We start from the raw sequence: 19,259 nt of genomic DNA, 5'->3' as shown, positions 1-19,259 counted from the left end.
TCCGATCCAGAATTTTGTGTACACTGTTGAGGGACGTGCGGCACGATCCATAGATGCATCTATCCTGACAAGGCGTTCGGCCCGATCCACAAGAAAAAAAGACATTTTCTTATGTATCTCCGGAATAAGAGTATTTATTGTAAAATTTATTCGAGAGGATTACAATTTATTTCAACAATTAATTAATCTAAACAAAAATTTAGCATATGAAAATTTCATATTTTTTCTACCTTTCATAACAATTCACAATATATACATCAAATATTTTAATTAATAAAGAATATAATTTACACAAATAATTCATGCTTTGAGTCCTAAAACTACCCGGACTTTAATATTAATAGTAGCTACGCACGGACTCTCGTCACCTCGTGCATACGTAGCCCCCGCAATTAGTAATAATTATTTAATTTAATCACCTATGGGGTAAATTTCTCCCTCACAAGATTAGACAAGAGACTTACTTCAATTTGCTCCAATTTAATCCACTAGAAGGCCCTTTCCTCGATTATCCAACTTTGATTTGCTCGAATCTAACCATAAATAATTCGATACAATCACTAAAAATTATAGGAATCAATTCTATAAGAAAATACTACATTTTAAATAAAAATCCCAAAATTAATTAAAACTTTATCCGTGGGGCCCACGTCTCGGAATCCGGCGAAAGTTATGAAATCCGACAACCCATTAAATTACGAGTCCAACCATACCAGTTTCACTCAAATCCGACTCCGAATCGATACCGAAATCTCAAAAATTCGTTTCTATGAGATTTCTAAAATTTTCCAAATTTCAATCTCAAAACACTAATTAAATGGTGAAAACAATGATGAATTCGTGTATATTGACCAAATCCGAGTTAGAATCACTTACCCCAATATTTTTCCTTGAAAATATATCAAATATCGCTTCTGCTTAAGCTCCAAGTTGTTAAAAAATGGCGAAATGGACGAAGCCCCCCTGTTTTTATAACTTACAGATCTGTCCAGGGTGACCTCGATCATGGAGGAGTCCGATCATGGGGAGTCCGATCATGGGGAGTCCGATCATGGGGGTCCGATCATGGGAGTCCGATCATGGGGATTCCGATCATAGTGAGTCCGATCATGGGGAGTCCGATCATGGGAGTCCGATCATGGAGTCCGATCATGGAGTTCGATCATGGGGATTCCGATCATAGTGAGTCCGATCATGGGGAGTTCGATCATAGTGAGTCCGATCATGGAGTTCGATCATGGGGAGTCCGGTCATGGGAGTCCGATCATGGAGTCCGATCATGGGGAGTCCGATCATTGTGACCTCGATCATGGGGGAGTCCGATCATAGGCTGCCTCAATCTTGGGCTACCTCGATCTTGGGCTGCCTCATCTTGGGCCTCGATCTTGGGCCAGAAATTTCCAGCAGCAGAGAAAAATTACAGCAGCTGTTTTAAGTCCAACTTTTGATCCGTTAACCATCTGAAACTCACCCGAGGTCCTCAGGACATCAACCAAATATATCAACAACTCCTATAACATCATACGAACTTATTTGAAACCTCAAATCACATAAAACGACGCTAAAATCACGAATTATACTCCAATTCAAGCTTAATGAGACTTAAAATTTCCAACTTCTACATTCAATGTCGAAACCTATCAAATCAAGTCTGATTGACCTCAAATTTTGCACACAAGTCATAAATGACATAACGGAGCTGTGAAAATTTTCAGAACTAAATTCCGACCCCGATATCAAACAGTCAACTCCCCGGTTAAACTTTCAAACTTTAAATTCCTATTTTAGCCATTTCAAGCCTAATTTCAATACGGACTTCCAAATAAAATTCCGATCACGCTCTTTAATCTAAAATCACCATACGGAGCTGTTGAAATCATCAAAATTCTATTCCGGGGTCGTTTGCACATAATTCGACATCCGGTCACTATTTGAACTTAAATGGTTTTAATTGTTTCATCAAAATTCCATATCTATGGTTAGGGACCTCGGAATTTGATTTCGGGTATACGCCCAAGTCCCAAATCACGATACGGACCTACCGAAACTATCAAAATATTGATCCGAGTCCGTTTGCTCAAAATGTTGACCAAAGTCAAACTTGGCCTTTTAAAACCAACTTAAGGAACCAAGTGTTCCGATTTCAATCCAAACACTTCCAAATCCCGAACCAACCATCCCCACAAGTCATAAATCATTTAAAGCATATACGGAAAGTTTTATTTAGGGGAACAAGGTTCTAAATGTCAAAACGACCGATTGAGTCATTACAATACTAATACAAAGTTGAATAAGTTTGGATGCCATCGAAATTAATTTGACTCATGGAGCTACATAAGCATGCTCACAAGCCTGTATTAACAAGTACAACTTTGATACCCTATATAGGAGTACTACCAAAGTATACCACCTGTAATAATAATTTTAGATCATTTAGACTTCAAGTTTTACGAGCTTCGAGGGACTGCCCAGGATGGTTAGAGGATTGCTTCAGCTAGATAGAAATATAGAATGGAGATGGCTTCTTTCAGATGCGGACAACTAAAGGCCTCAGAGATTCAATTTGATCCCCCTAATTAGTTTGTTTGAGCAGATATAGTTTGCTCTCATATTAGCTCTTGCTTCTATAGACAAAGTATATTAGAGATTGGCATGTCGGTCTCTAAATACTAATATGGGAGTTTTGTCCCAGCTCTGTCATGATTTTGGCAAAGACAATCAATAAAAATATTGGCGGAGTCAGGATTTGAAACATATGGGTTCGGGATTTCAGATCTTTTAAAGTTAGTGAGTTCTAAATTAATAATTCCTACATATTTAATGAATTTCTTTAAAAACAAAATCATGATTTGGACCAAAGTTACTAGGTTCGGCCGAACCCGTATGTTCTGCACTCCCTCCGCCCCTGAATAAAAAGCCACTGCCTTTTTGATAAAATTAAAAAAAAAAAAAGTTTACCATTTGAGTTGCAACAAAATTACAATCTTGACCACAATTTCTCGAGACTCAGTGAATATGAGTAATGCTAAGTTTTATGTTGAAATGAAAGTTTTAAACCAACTATATTGTATAAGCAATGTTAAATTTTATGCAAAAGATTTCTTTTTGAGTACTCCTAACCAAACGTCACCTAATATTTAATGAAAGAAAAGGGATGTACTCAATTCTTTGCGTAGGGTGCTATTACCACTCAGCTCCAACTAATTGTCAGGATAATTAGGTACTAATATTCATGATTTGCAATGATATAGGATTTGAGGTACATTTGTATGTTCATAATCATAATCATCATTCATCGTCATCTCTATGTCCAAGAGACCAAGACCAAGAGACGTAGTTTAGGAGCCAAGTACTCTCCGGTCCAAACTGCAATCTGCTAAGAGTAATGGTTTGATCACATTATAGGAAAATATTTATTACTTATTTTTACCCCAACAACATAGTAAAGATTAATACTCTTCTTATTTGCACTTCAAGTGACTTAAGCCTCTAACATACTTGCTAATTGTGAAGGTGGATTAGAACAAGCTTCACTCGATTGAGAGAATCAAACCCTGATGTAATCTGACCTCAAATGGAATCAAAATTGAAAGGAAAAGGAATTAGCTAGCTAAGAGAAAAGTTGAAGCTATAGATTTTCATTCATAACCATCACTGAACATAGTTTAGTACATATAACGTGACTATCACATAGGGACTAAAGAGAAAAAGGGAAAATACATCAAGGGACTAAAACTTTAAAACTGTATCTTAGATAAGGAGCTAAGATATTAGCCACCAACTAACTAACCACCCTTTATTTTGTACCACTACTTAAGCATTATGCATTACTCTGCAACTGTGCAATTAACTCAGGTCATATCAAGACTTCCCCCCTAAAAAGCTTCCAAGTCCTCAAGGAAGAAAGGTTGGAAATCTCACTCGAAAAGCATTTGAATTCTCCCAAGTAGCTTGGTCCTCAGGAAGCTGCTCCTACTGAACTAGAAACAACACAATTGTCACGACCCAAACCGCAGGGCCGCGACGGGCACCTGGTGCCTTACACAACTGAATACCAATATAACATATCTTTCTTATCATATCGTCATGGGTAAGTGGGCCAGAAGGACCGTCATGAGATAACGGGAATAAAACATAAGGAAATACTAGACATAAGACGACCCAACATGATATAGAAACTTATACATGTGACATACTGGCCTATAAGGCCGACATGATCATTTGTATACTCAAAACATAGGCCGATAAGGTCATACAAGTATCCATATACATGACATTTGTCTACAAGCCTCTAAGACTACATAAATGTCATAAAGGTCGGGACAAGGCCCCGCCATACCAATCAATACGTGTTCAAATCATACTGACCAAATAGGCAACTCTGGAGCAAGTGGAGTACACAAACACCTTCCGCTGAGCTGATAGCCTACTAGGAGAACTCTCAATCTGTCTATCGGGATCTGCGGGCATGAAATGCAGCGTCCCCAGGCAAACGAGATGTCAGTACAAATAAAGTACCGAGTATGTAAGGCATGAAAGTAGTATATAAAAGACATGAAAGAAACATGGAGTAAAGAACTCAACTTGTAATTCTGAATAGCTCTGTGAATCATGAAAAATTTATAATGTCATGCATGTGCGTATAAATATCATACCATGCATAGGTATATGCGTACATAACAACATCAAGCCTCTGAGGGCATCCCATCATATCATCTCAGCCACTGCGAACGAAATCATCAATGTATACCAGCTGATCAGGTGGTGCTGCGTATATAATACCATAACTTTTCCCCCATACCCCATATACATATACTATATGCGTATATAATGCCATCTGGTCATGGGTCAATATACATGTATAAATGAATGCAGTGCATAATGAAATAAGTCAATAAGATCTCTCGCAATGTCATGAGACCCATGAACAGACTATATGATAGTAGGACATATGGGGAATCAAGAACATAGGTAACCCTAGTACTTCTAGGAATATAATCATTCGTGAAAGTGACGTGCTTGCTCGTTTTGTTGTATCATATGGATCATGCCAAAAGGAATGAAGAGATAGCCTTAACATACATGTATTATCTCTTCCTTATTACTCAACCAAGCTCAACACAACTTCTTGCATCTACAACAAGTGAAATGATTCTACCGTTAACATATAATGTCGTACCATCGTATTTGGCTAGTCGTATGGCTTAAGGAAAATCGGGCAGCAACTCCCCTATTTTTAATACATCCCAAAGACCACTAAGGGTCATCAATATCCTAACAACAACAACTATAACCAACAATAACAACAACAACAACAACAACAACAATATAATCCAATATGAGTTTCTCCGATTATCTTAACAATCATATTGAGCGGCAAGCTCGTTTTTACTCATAATAAGATATAAATTAAATCCAACTCTTATTCCATAATTTAGTTTACAACCTTCATAACATCATACTTATATGTACTATATTATTTCTAGTTCAAAACATCCACAAAATGCTTTCCAAAACAGCCGCATACGTCTAACACCTTAATTTTTATCGTCAATCACTTGCTTTTCATCTTTTCTTCGTCAATCAACTTAATTAATACCTAGAAAATCTTAACAATAGCATCCACAACATTATCAAATTATTTTTCATAATTTCCAGCCACCACAAACCATATATTTAGCCACAAAACAGTCCAACCAAAAAGACAACCATATCCCATGTTCTTTCAAGTGTTATCTTATAGTTTTTCACTCAAACAACACAACCAACACAAGATTAATCTTAGGCACAATCAAGAATATGTTATACATACCTTGGACAGCAGCTACAACTCGAAACCTTATCTCAACTTAGCTCACAATAGCCCTCAATCACACCACAACATCATAGAAGCATTCTCTTATAGTCTTTAACTCCTTTGATGATTATTTGAGTTGATTTCCCTTGAGTTTGGTTTTTGGGATCTTGGGATATGTTAAGGAGGATTTTGGAGAGCTTTTGGACGAAATTTTGGATGAAAAATGACCCGAAATAAGGCTGAAACATCTTTTAAAAGACGTAAGGTCGGTGGTCGTCTCAAGTGGGTCCCACCCGAGATGTTTGATAGCTACAAAGTGAGCATACTTTGTTAGCCTATCCACCACTACCCATATAAACTCTTTGCCACTCGATTTGGGTAAACCTCAATGAATTCCATGTTGATGTTTCTCCAAGATAGAGAAGGAACTTGAGGGCTGCAACAATCCAGGATAAGCAGAATGGTAATATTTGCTATTTTGTCATGTGTCACATTTCTTAACATAGTATTATACATCTTCTTTCATGCCTCTCCAATAAAATAAGGCAGCAACCTTCTTGTAAGTGTGATCAATTCCTGAGTGGCCCCCAATGACAGAATCATGCCACAGTTTAAGTATCTCCTTCCTCACAAGTGGATTGGATCTCACCACTAACTTCTCATTCTTCCTGAGTTGCTGATTAAGAAAAGAGTACCCTTTAACTTTTTCCTTATGAACATCGATCTTCTGGATAATTTCCATTAGTTCAGGATCTGTGCTCCAACTATCGATGATGGCTTGAAGTAACTCAATTCTAACTGTTGATAGTGTGAGACCAACTATCTCAACAACATGAATTCTAGACAGAGCATTTGTAGCCTTGCTCTCCTCCCCCCTTTTATATTCAACTCAAAGTCGTATTACATGAGTTTAGTTACCTATTTCAGCTGTGCCCCAGTGTGTAAGTTTTTCTCCAATAGAAATTTGAGTGCCTTCTGGTCAGTCTTCACAATAAAGTGTCTACCAATCAAATATTATCCCCACCTTGTGACTGCCATCACCAAAGCTAACAACTCCTTGTCGTACACAGACATAGATTGATGTTGTTGAGATAACCATTTACTTAAGTAAGCAATGGGTCTTCCCTCTTGCATTATCACAGCCCAAAATCCCACATCACAAGCATATTTTTCTACAATGAAAAACCTGATTGAAGTTTGGTAAAGCGAATATTAGTGCAGTAGTTAAAGCTCTCTTCAAGGCTTGAAAGACTTCAGATGCCTTTTCAGTCTAGTTAAAGTTATCTTTCTTAAGCAAATTAGTCAAAGGTTTGCTAATTTGACCATATCCTTTTATGAATCTTCTATAATATCTAGCTAGCCCTAAAAAGCCCCTTAATTGCTTGATATTAGAGGGTGTTGGCCATTGTTGTACTACTATGATCTTTTTAGGATCACTAGAGACTCTTCAGTTAAGATGTAATACCGTAGATATTTCACACTTGCTACAACAAACTGACATTTAGACCTTCTAGCATAGAGATGGTGTTGCATCAATAACCTTAAGGTGACTTTTAGGTGTTCCACATTATCCTTCATATTCTTACTATAAATCAAAATGTCATCGAAAAACATTAAGATAAACCTTCTCAATTTCTCCTAGAAAACATGATTCATAAAGCTTTGGAAACTTGAAGAAGCATTAGTTAAGCCAAAAGGCATAACTGGATACTCATAGTGTCCGGAATGAGTTCTAAAAGCTGTTTTATGAATATTAGAAGCTGCCATCCTAATCTGGTGGTAACCCGACCTAAGATCAATCTTGGAATACACATGTGACACCCCAAATCATCTAACAATTCCTCAATGATAGGTTTGAGATACTTATCAGTGATAGTAATCTGATTTAGGGCCATATAATCCACAAGCAGTTTCCAACTACCATCTTTCTTGCCTACTAGCACTACTGGAGAAGCAAATGACTACAATTGTGTTGTATCAATCACATTTTTTTTTACTAGAGAATACATGTAAGGTCTTGCATTTACCGAATTAGCCCCTTCCTTTAGTGGAATGTGATGATCAAAAGTTTTTTCGAGGGGAGGGGGAGGGGGGGGGGGGTAACTCCTTGGGTTCTCTGAAAACTTCATATTCTTGCAATACTTGTTGAATTTCAGTTGGCTCTTCATTCTGAATCAATGTTTCCCCCTCTTCCTTTCCTCTTTTTTCAGTTGGAGTGACCTTGATCATAAAAAACTGGACCTCTTCTTTGGTTTTCTGCAAGGTGGCAGAATCCACCATCCTCATCTTGGGGGATACACCTTGTAAGGTTAATAACTTCCCCTCTTACTCAAACTTTATAGTAAGCTTTTTGAAATTGAACATGATATCTTCCAACTCACTTAACCATTGAACCCCTAGAACCATGTCACAAGAACTTAAGGTAGCAACCAAAAGTCAACCCTAAACAATGAACCTTGTAACATCCATTCCAACCTTTTGCACAACTCAAATATAGGAACAAAGTTTCTATCTGCCAAATCTGCATTTAGAAAATCACAAGTATCTATCCTCCAACCCATCTTAGCTACTATATCTTGATCAAGGAAGTTATAGGTTGATCCTGTGTCAATGAGTATATTGAAGGACCTTCTGTGGCAGTAGTCCATGAGCCTCAAGGTTTTATAGTCCCTGGTGCATGTAGGGCATGAATAGAGATCTCACAAGACTCTGCTACTTCTTTTGCCTTAAACAATTCCTTTTCCAATTCCTCCAGTATTATCTCATCACATACGTAACATAAACCCTTAGCTCTCTTCTCCCTCAATTCAACGGGTGTGAGTCTCCTCCTTTTGGGCTTGTCATTGGCTGCATTTGGCCCATGTTTGGAAAGATGAGTTGCATGGATGGTTACTGTTTTAGCATATGTGTAAGGTTGTGCTGGTAGAGGTGTTCTAGTAAAGTTTTGATAGAATTGCAAAATGGAACTCTTTTGTTTAATGAAAATGAATTCTTGTAATCTGACTAGGTGATAATCATGAGGAAATGAATAAGGTTTGAGGATTCTCACAGCATCCCCTAGCTCCAGTTTCAACCCTTCCAAGAATATGCTAATAGCATAACTGGGTTCGAGATTGAGCCTAGTAATGGCTCTATCAAATGACTCCTGGAACTTAGCTACCCCAGCTGTCTACTTCACTTTCACCAACTCGCTCATAGGGTCAGTAAATTCTGCCCCAAATCTATTAGAAAAATCCCCAATATACTCTTTCCAACTGGGAGGTGGAAGCTGGAGATGTGCTCTACTTCTCATGTAAGCCTTATGCCATTGTAAAGCCAAATCCTCAAGGCGCATAGAAGCTACCCTCACTTTCTGGTGATGGGGAACCTCATCTGATGAAAAGTATTGATCAACTTGGTACCACCAATCCTGGAATCCTTTCCCATTGAACCTAGGGAAAGCAATTCTATATTGCTTCAACAGTGAGTAAAGTTTGTATATGGTAGGTTGTGAATTATAGTATGCTGGACATAGGGAGTAAACCAGTGGCAATTTGGTGCGGATACTATATTTATTAATAACTAGTTTTGCGAGATGGGTGTATATACTGGTTGGGAAATTGTACATATGATTTGTCCAACTGAGACTGAAGTTTGGTTAACGGTACAAGGAATTTGAGTGGAATTTTGGATTGACTGAACTTGTGTTATGGGTATGGTAGAATTAGGATAATTTGTGGACATAAGAGCCTAGTTAGGGTTGTATTTCCCCTGACAGTTAGAGTTTCGACCCGACACATGAGTTGGGAAATTGGATAAGGTCCCGTAACTCGATTAACGCTAGGGTTCGCACTTGATCATTGTAATAGAGGAAAATGGTCAATACCCAGGGGCAGATCTATGTACACGGTTCGGGGTGGTACGGCACCCGCAAGTTTTGGCGAAAACTTTATGTATATATGTAAATATGTATAAGAAATAGGATATATATTTAAAGTGCCACCCATAGAACAAAAGTGGCAAAGGTGCCAGTGGCAAATGTTTGCCTTTTTATTTAGCAGGGCAAGAGTTCGAATCCAGGCAGGAGCAAATAATGTTTTGGCTTACATTCAGTTGCAATTTAAGGATATTAACAACACTACACAGCACACTCTTCTATATTTTATATTAAATGTCTTACTTTTCTGTTTGTTTGTTTAAGTATAAACAAATAAGATAAAATAATAATAAAAGTACTCTTTATAGAATATTCTCTTATAATTAATATTCCTAAGAAAGTTAAAATCATTTTTTAAGATCTTTCCCAATTTCCAAAAGGTAAAACAAAGTCCCAATTCCTCCCAAATCCCTTTACGCCACTTTCCTCTTTTCCTTTCTCCAATTCTCGTTGCTTCGGCCTTCATTCACGCCATTGCTTCTCGCTTCTCTGTTAGATTGTTAGTGTTAGCATTTATTTTACTTTACCTTTGTGGATGCTTCACACCTTTATTGCTCACTAGTCATTGCACTATACCCACCATTGTAAAGTTTTCTCACCTCCTCATGTTTATATCTTAACCCTATGTGGCTATTTTTTCCCCATCAAATATATGTTCTTGCTATGTATTTGTTTTGTATTTAGTTGAATTTTAGTGTTCTTGCTAAACTTTATAGTCACTATTTTGATTTTTTTGTTATGTATTTCTTTGGTTGTGTTTGAAAATCAAATGCCTCTTAAATGGTTTCATTATAGAATTTAGTATCGTGGCTAAAAGAGAAAGAACATCCCAAATAATTTTGATCAAGAAAAATTCAAAATTAACTCTATTTTAACAATGACAAAAATATTAGGGAAGGCTGAGTTATTTAAAATAACTAAACTTATTGATGGTATGACCTAGTAGAAATTATTCTATATTTCTCACTGGAATGAACTTCTATTTTATAGGAATTGATTGAGATGGATAAATTTGTCACGAGGTTGGACCATTCTTAACCAAGTCCTAGTTGTCAATCCTTGATCCAAGCGAATGCCAATCATTCCTATCTTATAAATGAACTCGATTTGGGGTCACTTAAAGGTGATCCAGGAGAAAGAATACCTATTGCTAGCTATAACCCTAGAATACAAGATGAAGTAAGGAAACATTACATTCAACAAGGTCCTTGTCAACCTTCCAAGCATCAATTTCCCAAAACTCAAATAGGAGGAAGAATGCGTCAATTTGTTCCAAGTTGGTTCAATGGTCAATTTTCTAAATGGTTGGAGTATAGTGTGAAGAAAGATGCGGCATGTTGCTTATGTTGTTATTTGTTCAAAAATAAATTTATTCATGGAAGTGCGGGTGAATTTTATACAAATCTTGTGGAGACTTATTCGTATGTTTATTTACTTGTGAAGTTAACTCTAATTTTACCCGTTGCTACCGCAACTGTGGAGAGAGCGTTCTCATCCATGAAGCAGATAAAGAATGAAGAGCGGAACATCATGGGTGATCAATATTTAAATGATTATTTAGTTTGTTATATAGAGCGTGATGTATTTATAAATGTAAGTAATGATGTCATTATTGATCGTTTTCAAAATATGAAAGCTTGTCGAGGACAATTGTAAATTGATTGTGTATGATATTAAAATATTGTTGGAAGTTTTATGCTTTGCGTCAATTAGTTATAGTTATTATATTTTCTTTCGTTTGATCTATTTGTCTATATAAATAAAAATGATGAATAACCCGAACCGACGCTCGAGTTGATCACATCGATTAGGTCGGCACCCGTAACCCCTAAATCCTGGATCCGCCTCTGTCAATACCTATAAGGTCAAAAGGCCCTTGTGTGGGAGAGATCTTCCCTAGTAGCCTTAGCTGAGTTCACATCTTTGCCCTTTTTCGAGTTCTGCCCAGCTGCTATTGCCTCTCTCAGCTCGAGAAAAGCCCTTTCATTCACAGATTTCAGTTGATTTTGCCGAATATTTAAATTTGCCACATCTATGGCCATACCATCCAACCGATTTAACACCTCTCTGATTTCACCAGCCACCTCTGATTACCCACGAAAGTGCTCTGATACCACTAATATAATCTGAGCTCAAATGAAATCAAAATTGAAAGAAAAAGGAATTAGCTAGCTAAGAGAAAAGTAAAAATTATAGATTTTCATTCATAACCAGCATTGAACATAGTTCAGTACATATAACGCAACTATCACATAGGGATTAAAGAGAAAAGGAAAAATACATCAAGGGACTAAAGTGAAAAACTGTAACTTAGATAAGGAGCTAAGGTATTAGCCGTCAACTAACTAACGACCATTTATTCTGTACCACTATTTAAACATTATGTATTATTCCGCAACCGTATAATTAACTCAGGTCATATCAAATTCACACCTATTATATGAAAAACACTCAATGATAACAGCCTAAAATATTTGATGAAATAATTAATCTGTGACGGAGTATTTTGGTTTTTAAGAAAAACTTACTACTACTATTGTTTTTGAATTATGTTGTGTAGGTTGTCGGATTCCACAAAGCAAGGAGAAGAGGTCCTTATTGAATGAGCTGAGGCCCACACATATGTTGCGAGAAAAGTGTTGAAGAAATAGCTAATCATAGCCATAAACAATAACTACAACTTCGTTGTTGGTCACTCCTTGGCGAACGAACGCTTCAACGGCATTATTTCCCGGCTAAAAAAACACAGCACACAAAATATATTACTCAATGCAAAACAAACACACTAGTCTCTCTTCTCTCTGTACCATTCATTCATGCAATTTCTCTCTCTAATATCTTCTTGATCCCTTAATTTCTCTCGTTCAACCATTTCCTCTTACATTTTTCTTTGAGAACTCCATTTTTTGGAATTTAGGGTTAGGGTTTCCTCCTCCTTGTGTGTGTGTGTGTGATTGATTGAGAGGGAATTTGGAGAGGCTAAAGGAAGCCCAATAATAATTCCATATATTTTGTTTGATAGAATCATCAGGTCTTCTGAAGAAGATCTGAGAGTAGGCAAAAATGAGCGCATCGAGGTTCATAAAGTGTGTGACGGTGGGGGATGGTGCCGTTGGCAAGACTTGTCTCTTGATTTCCTACACCAGTAATACCTTCCCCACGGTTTGTTTTCACACCCAGATTACTTGTTTCTTGAAATGAAATGGCTCCAAATGGGGTGAATGGGATTTGAGGATTCGTATAGCCAATTCCAACTAATTTGGGATTTTTTTACCAACCCAACTAATTTGGGATTGGATGTTATTTATTGCCAGTGTTCATTATTTGGCAGCAATATTTATTATTATAAGAATGTGGTGGGGTTTTTTGTGGTTTGGGATGGGAAAGAATGTTGCAACTATTTTTTGTTTTGCTTCTTTATTCTTGCGAATTCCGTTCGGCGAATTACTATGATTCTTTGTTTTGCCTGAATTCATGAATATATTGGTAAAATCATGTCGAGAGTAGCTCAATTTGTTAAACTCTGCTCTTTCTAAACGAAATTGGGGTCTCTTGAATTTTGCATAGGCATGTGAATGGTTATGCCGATGCGTGTTTTTAAATTATTTCTGTATGGCTAATGTGGTCATGCAGTACCAATTGTATCTTATTCTCGACCTTTTGGAGGAAACATTTTGTGGCGTACCATGTGTCCTCTTTCTTACGTGTCCTCTTTTCGGTCCGGTTATGATAATTAAGGGTGAGAATGAAGAAATACGTTGCTGTTCAAGATAAACTTGATGACGTCCAAATCAGCTAGTAGTGGCTTTCATTCTTTGATGCTTTTACGTTGTTGCAGCTTAATCGCTTGCAACAAATCTTTTTTCTTTAGGATATGGTTTACGTGATCAAAACTTTGCTTTATTCTGTATATCCTAAGAAGTTTTGCTGTCCTGCTTTCCCATATTTGAATTCAAACTGTTTGTCAATGTTTGACAGGATTATGTGCCGACTGTGTTCGACAATTTCAGTGCAAATGTGGTTGTCAATGGGAGCACTGTCAATCTAGGGTTGTGGGATACTGCTGGTAACTATTTTAAACGCCATTTACCGTACTCGTCTTTTTGGGCAGAAAGTTTCTGATTTTTATTTATTGTAAATGTATTATATGCATATGTCGCTACTACCAATATGCTTGTTATCCATATTCATTCGATGTCATTGTACATATTGCAGGACAGGAGGATTACAATAGGTTAAGACCTCTGAGTTACCGTGGAGCTGATGTTTTCATTTTGGCATTCTCTCTCATCAGTAAAGCCAGCTATGAAAATGTTTCCAAGAAGGTGCTGCACATTTCCTGTTTCTCTTTGTTATATTTTTCCTATTTGTTGGTTCATGGAGACTTATTTTGCTTTATTTATTATTTTTCAGTGGATTCCTGAGTTGAAGCATTACGCCCCTGGTGTCCCTATAGTGCTTGTTGGGACAAAACTTGGTAAAAGTTCTATTAATATAATATTATCTTGGGTTTGTTTGTATATCTTCTTGAGGTGATAATCAAGTGGTCTCTGTGATGTTTTTCCATTATACTTCTAAATTCTCAGTGATACAACGAATCTTTCAGTGTGAGCTGATCATGTCTCCGTATATGGAGCACTCTTCATCTTATATTGTAGTGCAGCTTATATCACCTAACTGGCTCTGTAATCATGTACTCAAAAATTATGATGATGAAAGAAGTCTTTGCGCACCCAAGGGGGTGGCCTAGTGGTCAATGAGGTGAGTTGAGAACCTGAGTCCCAGGTTCAAATCCAGCGGAGACAAAAATACTAGGTGATTTCTTCTACCCGTTGTTGGTGGAACCGTGGAAGGTAGCAGATATTTCATGCAATTAGTCGAGGTGTGACAAGGTGGCCTGGACTCCACGCTTATAAGGGAAAAAAAGGAAGGCTTTGCTGCTCTCTGAGTAGAAGGGGCTTTGTTCCCTATCACCAATGCAGAGTTTTAGGAAAAGTACGGAAGAGCAAACATAAGAAAATGGAGTGTCTTTCAGGCCGTAGAAGTGGGAAATGATTGGTGGTGTGGGGTATGGGGTATGTGGGTATGTTTGTCTCCCATGTCTCTTTGATAGAACTGAAAGAATGGACCTTTTGTCTAGTGTCTATACCAGGCCGGATTAATATAGTTGGAATTGAGCTCTTTGCCAAAGAAAGAATCGAAACCAGAAATACAAAGGGTTTTCCTTTTAAGTGTACATCTCTTATCTTTTACTGCTGATGTCTATGTTCTACATTCTTTCACTTGAAGGCTTTTGGACTGTTGCTTTTTACTCATTCAGGTTGTTGTGATACAACTTCTTGTTTTATTTATGCTTCAACTTGCCAATTTGCTCTTTTATGAATGATATCTTCTATCTGTTAGGTGTACTCGTGTTCCAATGTTGCGTTTTCCAACTTCTCGTGTCCATTTTTTTCTGGTTCTTCTTTTCGCCTTTCTTTTTCTTAGTCCAGACCCCACTTTTGGGATTATACTGGGTATGTTGTTGTTTTCTTACTAATAGAGGGTTATTCATATGTGATTGTCCTGCTTTCCACCTGTATTGAACTTAGATCTTCGGGATGATAAGCAATTCTTCATAGACCATCCTGGTGCTGTGCCAATTACTACTGCTCAGGTAAGCGTCACTGCAACTGTTGCTCCTTTGGAGTTGGTATAGTGGAGTATACCATGCTTGTAATTTTTGTACTTAATTTAATTCTTATTTCAATGTTAAGGGTGAGGAACTGAGGAAAACGATCGGAGCACCTTCCTACATTGAATGTAGTTCAAAAACACAGGAGGTATGTTTCCTGTAGAGCATCTTGTTTCTTGTGCTCAACACGTTTTTTCTATGCATTTTATTGAAGTATATGATATGAAATGTTCTTGCGGCAGAATGTAAAAGCAGTTTTTGATGCTGCCATTAAAGTTGTGCTCCAGCCACCCAAGGCGAAGAAAAAGAAAGGAAAGTCTCAAAGGGCCTGCTCAATTTTGTGATCAAACAGTAGGTCCAAGGATATTCCTGTTCACAGTTGGCGTTGTAATCTCTCTCTCCTCATGTCTTTTTCTCTTTCCTTTTTCCAAGAGGAAGTAGGAGGCTCTTGTATTTTCTCACTTGAAGCTACTAGTGTGATCTCTTGAAGTGTCAGGTGGCTTGATTTCTCTGTACTGCTGTGGTCTCTGATTATTGCGTCTCAAAAGCACCTCCTAGGCCATTCTATTTTGTCCTCGCTGTTTTGATTTGTTTTATGTATTAACGACTCAAAGATCAATTTAGGAAAACAAATTTTCTCAGCAATGTTGTTTAGCATTTCTTACTTAGTTGTAGCTGGTTCTCTTTTCCCAAAGATCAATCTGGAATCTTCTGATTTGCAGCTGCATTTTCTGCTGATTGCAAATTCTTCCATTCAGGAAAGCTCAACTTTCATATTTTCAATTTACAAGGTTGTTAAAGTATTCATGTTGTTAATAGAGTTCAATGTGTGACACGCTCCAATAATGTATCTTTACAATTAGAAAATAGGATTCTGATGTCTGATGATATTCTTTTTTTTCGTTTTTTCAAGGAGGTGGGTAACATGCTTTCTCCACGTCTAGTAGACTGAGTCATGTTTCATGATAAAAGATAGAAAAGTTGGAGTTGGACCCACTCTCCTTTCTACTACTTTTTACTCCGCTCCAATTCAATAACCCCTCATCCTCTTTTACTTTATGCATTTTCTCGTCGTAGCTACTTTTGGATGGGATGGGAGTATCTGGGGTGACAATTTAAGCCCAAACTCGTTTAATTCGGGGCATTTGCATCTATACTCAGTTTTAGAGTCACAATTGAACTTATACTCACTTTGCACAAAACTTTGCAAGCCTGCCCATTTTAGGATCAACTGTAGACTTATCGGGTCTGAACTTAAAAAAAAAATTGTCTGAAGTGCAATGCACTTAAGGCCAATTAAATCTAAACTGCAAAAATTGCACTTAAGGCCAAATAGGTCTGAAGTGCAACACATATTTTCATGCACTTAAGGTCAAATAAGTCTAAAGTGAAAAAATTGCACTTCAGATGCACTTAAGACCAAATAGGTCCGAAGTGCAACCAATGTCTTAGGCTTGAAGTGCAACCAATGTTTTCGTGCACTTAAGACCAAATAGGTCTGAAGTGAAAAAATTGCACTTCAGATGCACTTAAAGCCAAATAGGTCTGAAGTATAACCAATATTTTCATGCATTTAAGGCACATAGGTCTGAAGTGCAAATTGCCCAGAAATAGAAATTTATTTTTCGAATTTCAACAATTTAATACACGATTTAACACCAAAATCTACTCCAAATGAGCTCAAATTTGAAACATAACCTCCTAATATCTTCAAGAACAAACCTCAATCATCAATTTGTCAAAACAACAATAAATCTAATAAATCTATTTTACAATTAAGAAAAAATCCTAAGCAGTAGTAAAAAATAAAGCGTTGATATAATGCTGGTTGACAAGACGCGTCGTGAGGTTAACTCTAGGCTCGAGGTATGAAGATAGACCGTAGAGTCTAAATGTTTCAAGTTTAGTAGGATAAAAATAGAATATTTGTGTTCAAGTTAGTGTTGGGACACATGAAATAGAAGTAGACCTGAAACTTGATACACAAATCATCCTCAAGAGAGATAGTTTTAAATATCTTGGGTCTGTAATTCAAGGCAATGGAGAGATTGATGAGGATGTTATACATATATTGGAGCAGGGTGGATGAAATAGTGGCTCACATCTGGTGTTTTGTGAGATAAAAATGTGCCGCCAAGACTTAAGGGCAAGTTCTACAAAGTGGTAGTTAGACCGATTATATTGTATGGAGCAGAGTATTGGCCAGTCATAAAATCTCATGCCTAGAAGATGAAAGTAGCAGAAATGAGGATGTTGGGATAGATGTATAGGCATACTAGAAAAGATAAGATTAGGAATGAAATTATTAGGGTCAAGGTGAGAGTGGCTCTTGTGGAAGACGAGCTGCGGGAATCGAGGCTGAGATAGTTCGGACATGTGAAGGCGAGAGACAAAGATGCCCCGATTATGAGGTGTGAGAGGTTGACCATGGCGGGTCATAAGAGGATTAGAGGTAGGCCAAAAAAGTACCGGGGAGAGGTGATTATGCAGGACATGACATTGTTTTAGCTTACCGAGGACATGACTCTCGATATAAATATATGGAGGTCAAGATTTAAAGGTTGACAGATAGTCGAGAGTGTTAGAAATCTGTATTCGAAAATATATTCAAAAGCAGTAGCAATAAAAAAATCAGAAATGTAAAAGAACAGAAAATGAATCTGAGCCCATTGAATTCACAGTGTTTTCTTAAGAAACTTAATCCTCTCCTAGTACCCGAGGTTTAGGATTATTTCCTCCTAGAATAGAATGGATAACCTCACTGGTGTAGCGGTACTTCAAATCCCAGTGATCAACGAACTCAAAGAGCAGTAGTAAATCACATTTAGTGCTTTTTTTTTTTTCTGTTAAAATAATGTAGAAAGAATAAGGAGAAATCAGAATTTTCGTAAAAAACATCTGAGGGAGAGTTCATGTATTTATAGCCAAAAAATATCGGGTTATACTGAAGAGTTACAACTCTTCAGGTAAGGTTGCAACTCAAAATGACTGTTTTATAAAACGGCCATTTATGCAAACCGCCAAGTTCAAATTATAACGGAAAAATTAAAACGGAGGAGAATTGAATTACCGTTACAGTAACGGTCTAATTTGGATTAGTTAATATTGCGTTAATATTAACAAATAAATTTGGTCCAAAAAATTAATCAATCAATCATTTGACCAAATCCGAATCTGAAGCCGAAGCCGAGCCGAGAGAGCGACGACGATGACGACGCGAGGCTTGCCTGCTTCTCAACTCGTTAAGAGCTAGAAGAAGAGAAATTATATATATATACCCATCAAAAGTCTTTTTCTCCTCCAATATGGGACAATGTCCCTTTGTTAGGGAGGGAAAATCAAATTTTTATTTTTCCGTCCATTTCTCATTCACCATCTTTTAAGCTCTAAGAGGCTTAAACCCAACAGAGAGTTTCTCCAAATTCGAATCCAAATCTGAAGCCGAAGCCGAAGCAGAGCCGAGCCGAGCGAGCGACGACGGTGTGAGGCTTGCCTTCTTCTCAACTCTTTAAGAGTTAGAAGAAGAGCAATTGTATATATACCCATCAAAAGTTTTTTCCTCCTCCAATATGGGACAATGTCTATTTGTCAAGGAGGGAAAATCAAATTTTCTTTTTTTTCTCCATTTCCCATTCACCCTCTTTTAAGCTCTAAGAGGCTTAAACCCAACAATCCCCCACATGAATGGGGAATGGCTATATCACGAAAATATGCATGAAAGAACTGTGTGATTTACAAGTAAGGAATAATCGCATCTGGATAAGTAGGTTTCCCTTTGAGATTTCCGTAGTGAACTTATGTCGGATATACTCGATCAATCGGTAGATTTTATATATTTGAATCGTCGAACTTTGGTGTATACCTAGATAACC

At 37.3% G+C, this 19,259-nt stretch overlaps 1 protein-coding gene and 1 long non-coding RNA gene across 3 annotated transcripts; one reads left to right on the top strand and one right to left on the bottom strand.

Annotated features, from left to right (window-relative positions):
* Nucleotides 1–3,616: 3,616 nt before the first annotated feature.
* Nucleotides 3,617–9,843, bottom strand: LOC138906706 (uncharacterized). Of its 2 annotated transcripts, none has more exons than XR_011414286.1 (2): nt 5,813–9,843; nt 3,617–4,724 (listed from the first exon to the last, which is right to left on the bottom strand). It is a non-coding gene; the product is annotated as an uncharacterized lncRNA (long non-coding RNA). The 2 variants fall into 2 exon arrangements; XR_011414287.1 differs by having other exon boundaries at nt 3,617–4,460.
* A 2,285-nt stretch (nt 9,844–12,128) lies between these two features.
* On the top strand, nt 12,129–16,028 carry LOC104105987 (rac-like GTP-binding protein RHO1). Its single transcript, XM_009614431.4, has 7 exons — nt 12,129–12,875; nt 13,692–13,779; nt 13,929–14,038; nt 14,127–14,190; nt 15,305–15,369; nt 15,470–15,535; nt 15,630–16,028. The coding sequence occupies exons 1-7, from the start codon at nt 12,777–12,779 to the stop codon at nt 15,729–15,731; spliced, it is 594 nt and encodes a 197-aa protein (XP_009612726.1). The 5' UTR covers nt 12,129–12,776; the 3' UTR covers nt 15,732–16,028.
* Nucleotides 16,029–19,259: the final 3,231 nt, after the last annotated feature.

This window comes from Nicotiana tomentosiformis, chromosome 2 (genome assembly GCF_000390325.3).
Source record: "Nicotiana tomentosiformis chromosome 2, ASM39032v3, whole genome shotgun sequence".
NCBI classification, from domain to species: Eukaryota; Viridiplantae; Streptophyta; class Magnoliopsida; order Solanales; family Solanaceae; genus Nicotiana; species Nicotiana tomentosiformis.
The sequence above is the reverse complement of the archived record's forward strand: the minus strand, read 5'-3'. Positions and strand labels throughout refer to the sequence as shown.

Excerpts from the sequence above, each read along its gene's own strand:
- LOC104105987 (XM_009614431.4), top strand. The coding sequence starts at position 12,777 with ATGAGCGCATCGAGGTTCATAAAGTGTGTGACGGTGGGGGATGGTGCC. Across the intron at positions 13,780-13,928 it reads AGGGTTGTGGGATACTGCTG|GACAGGAGGATTACAATAGG; the intron begins GTAACTATTTTA and ends TACATATTGCAG. Across the intron at positions 15,370-15,469 it reads TGCCAATTACTACTGCTCAG|GGTGAGGAACTGAGGAAAAC; the intron begins GTAAGCGTCACT and ends TTCAATGTTAAG.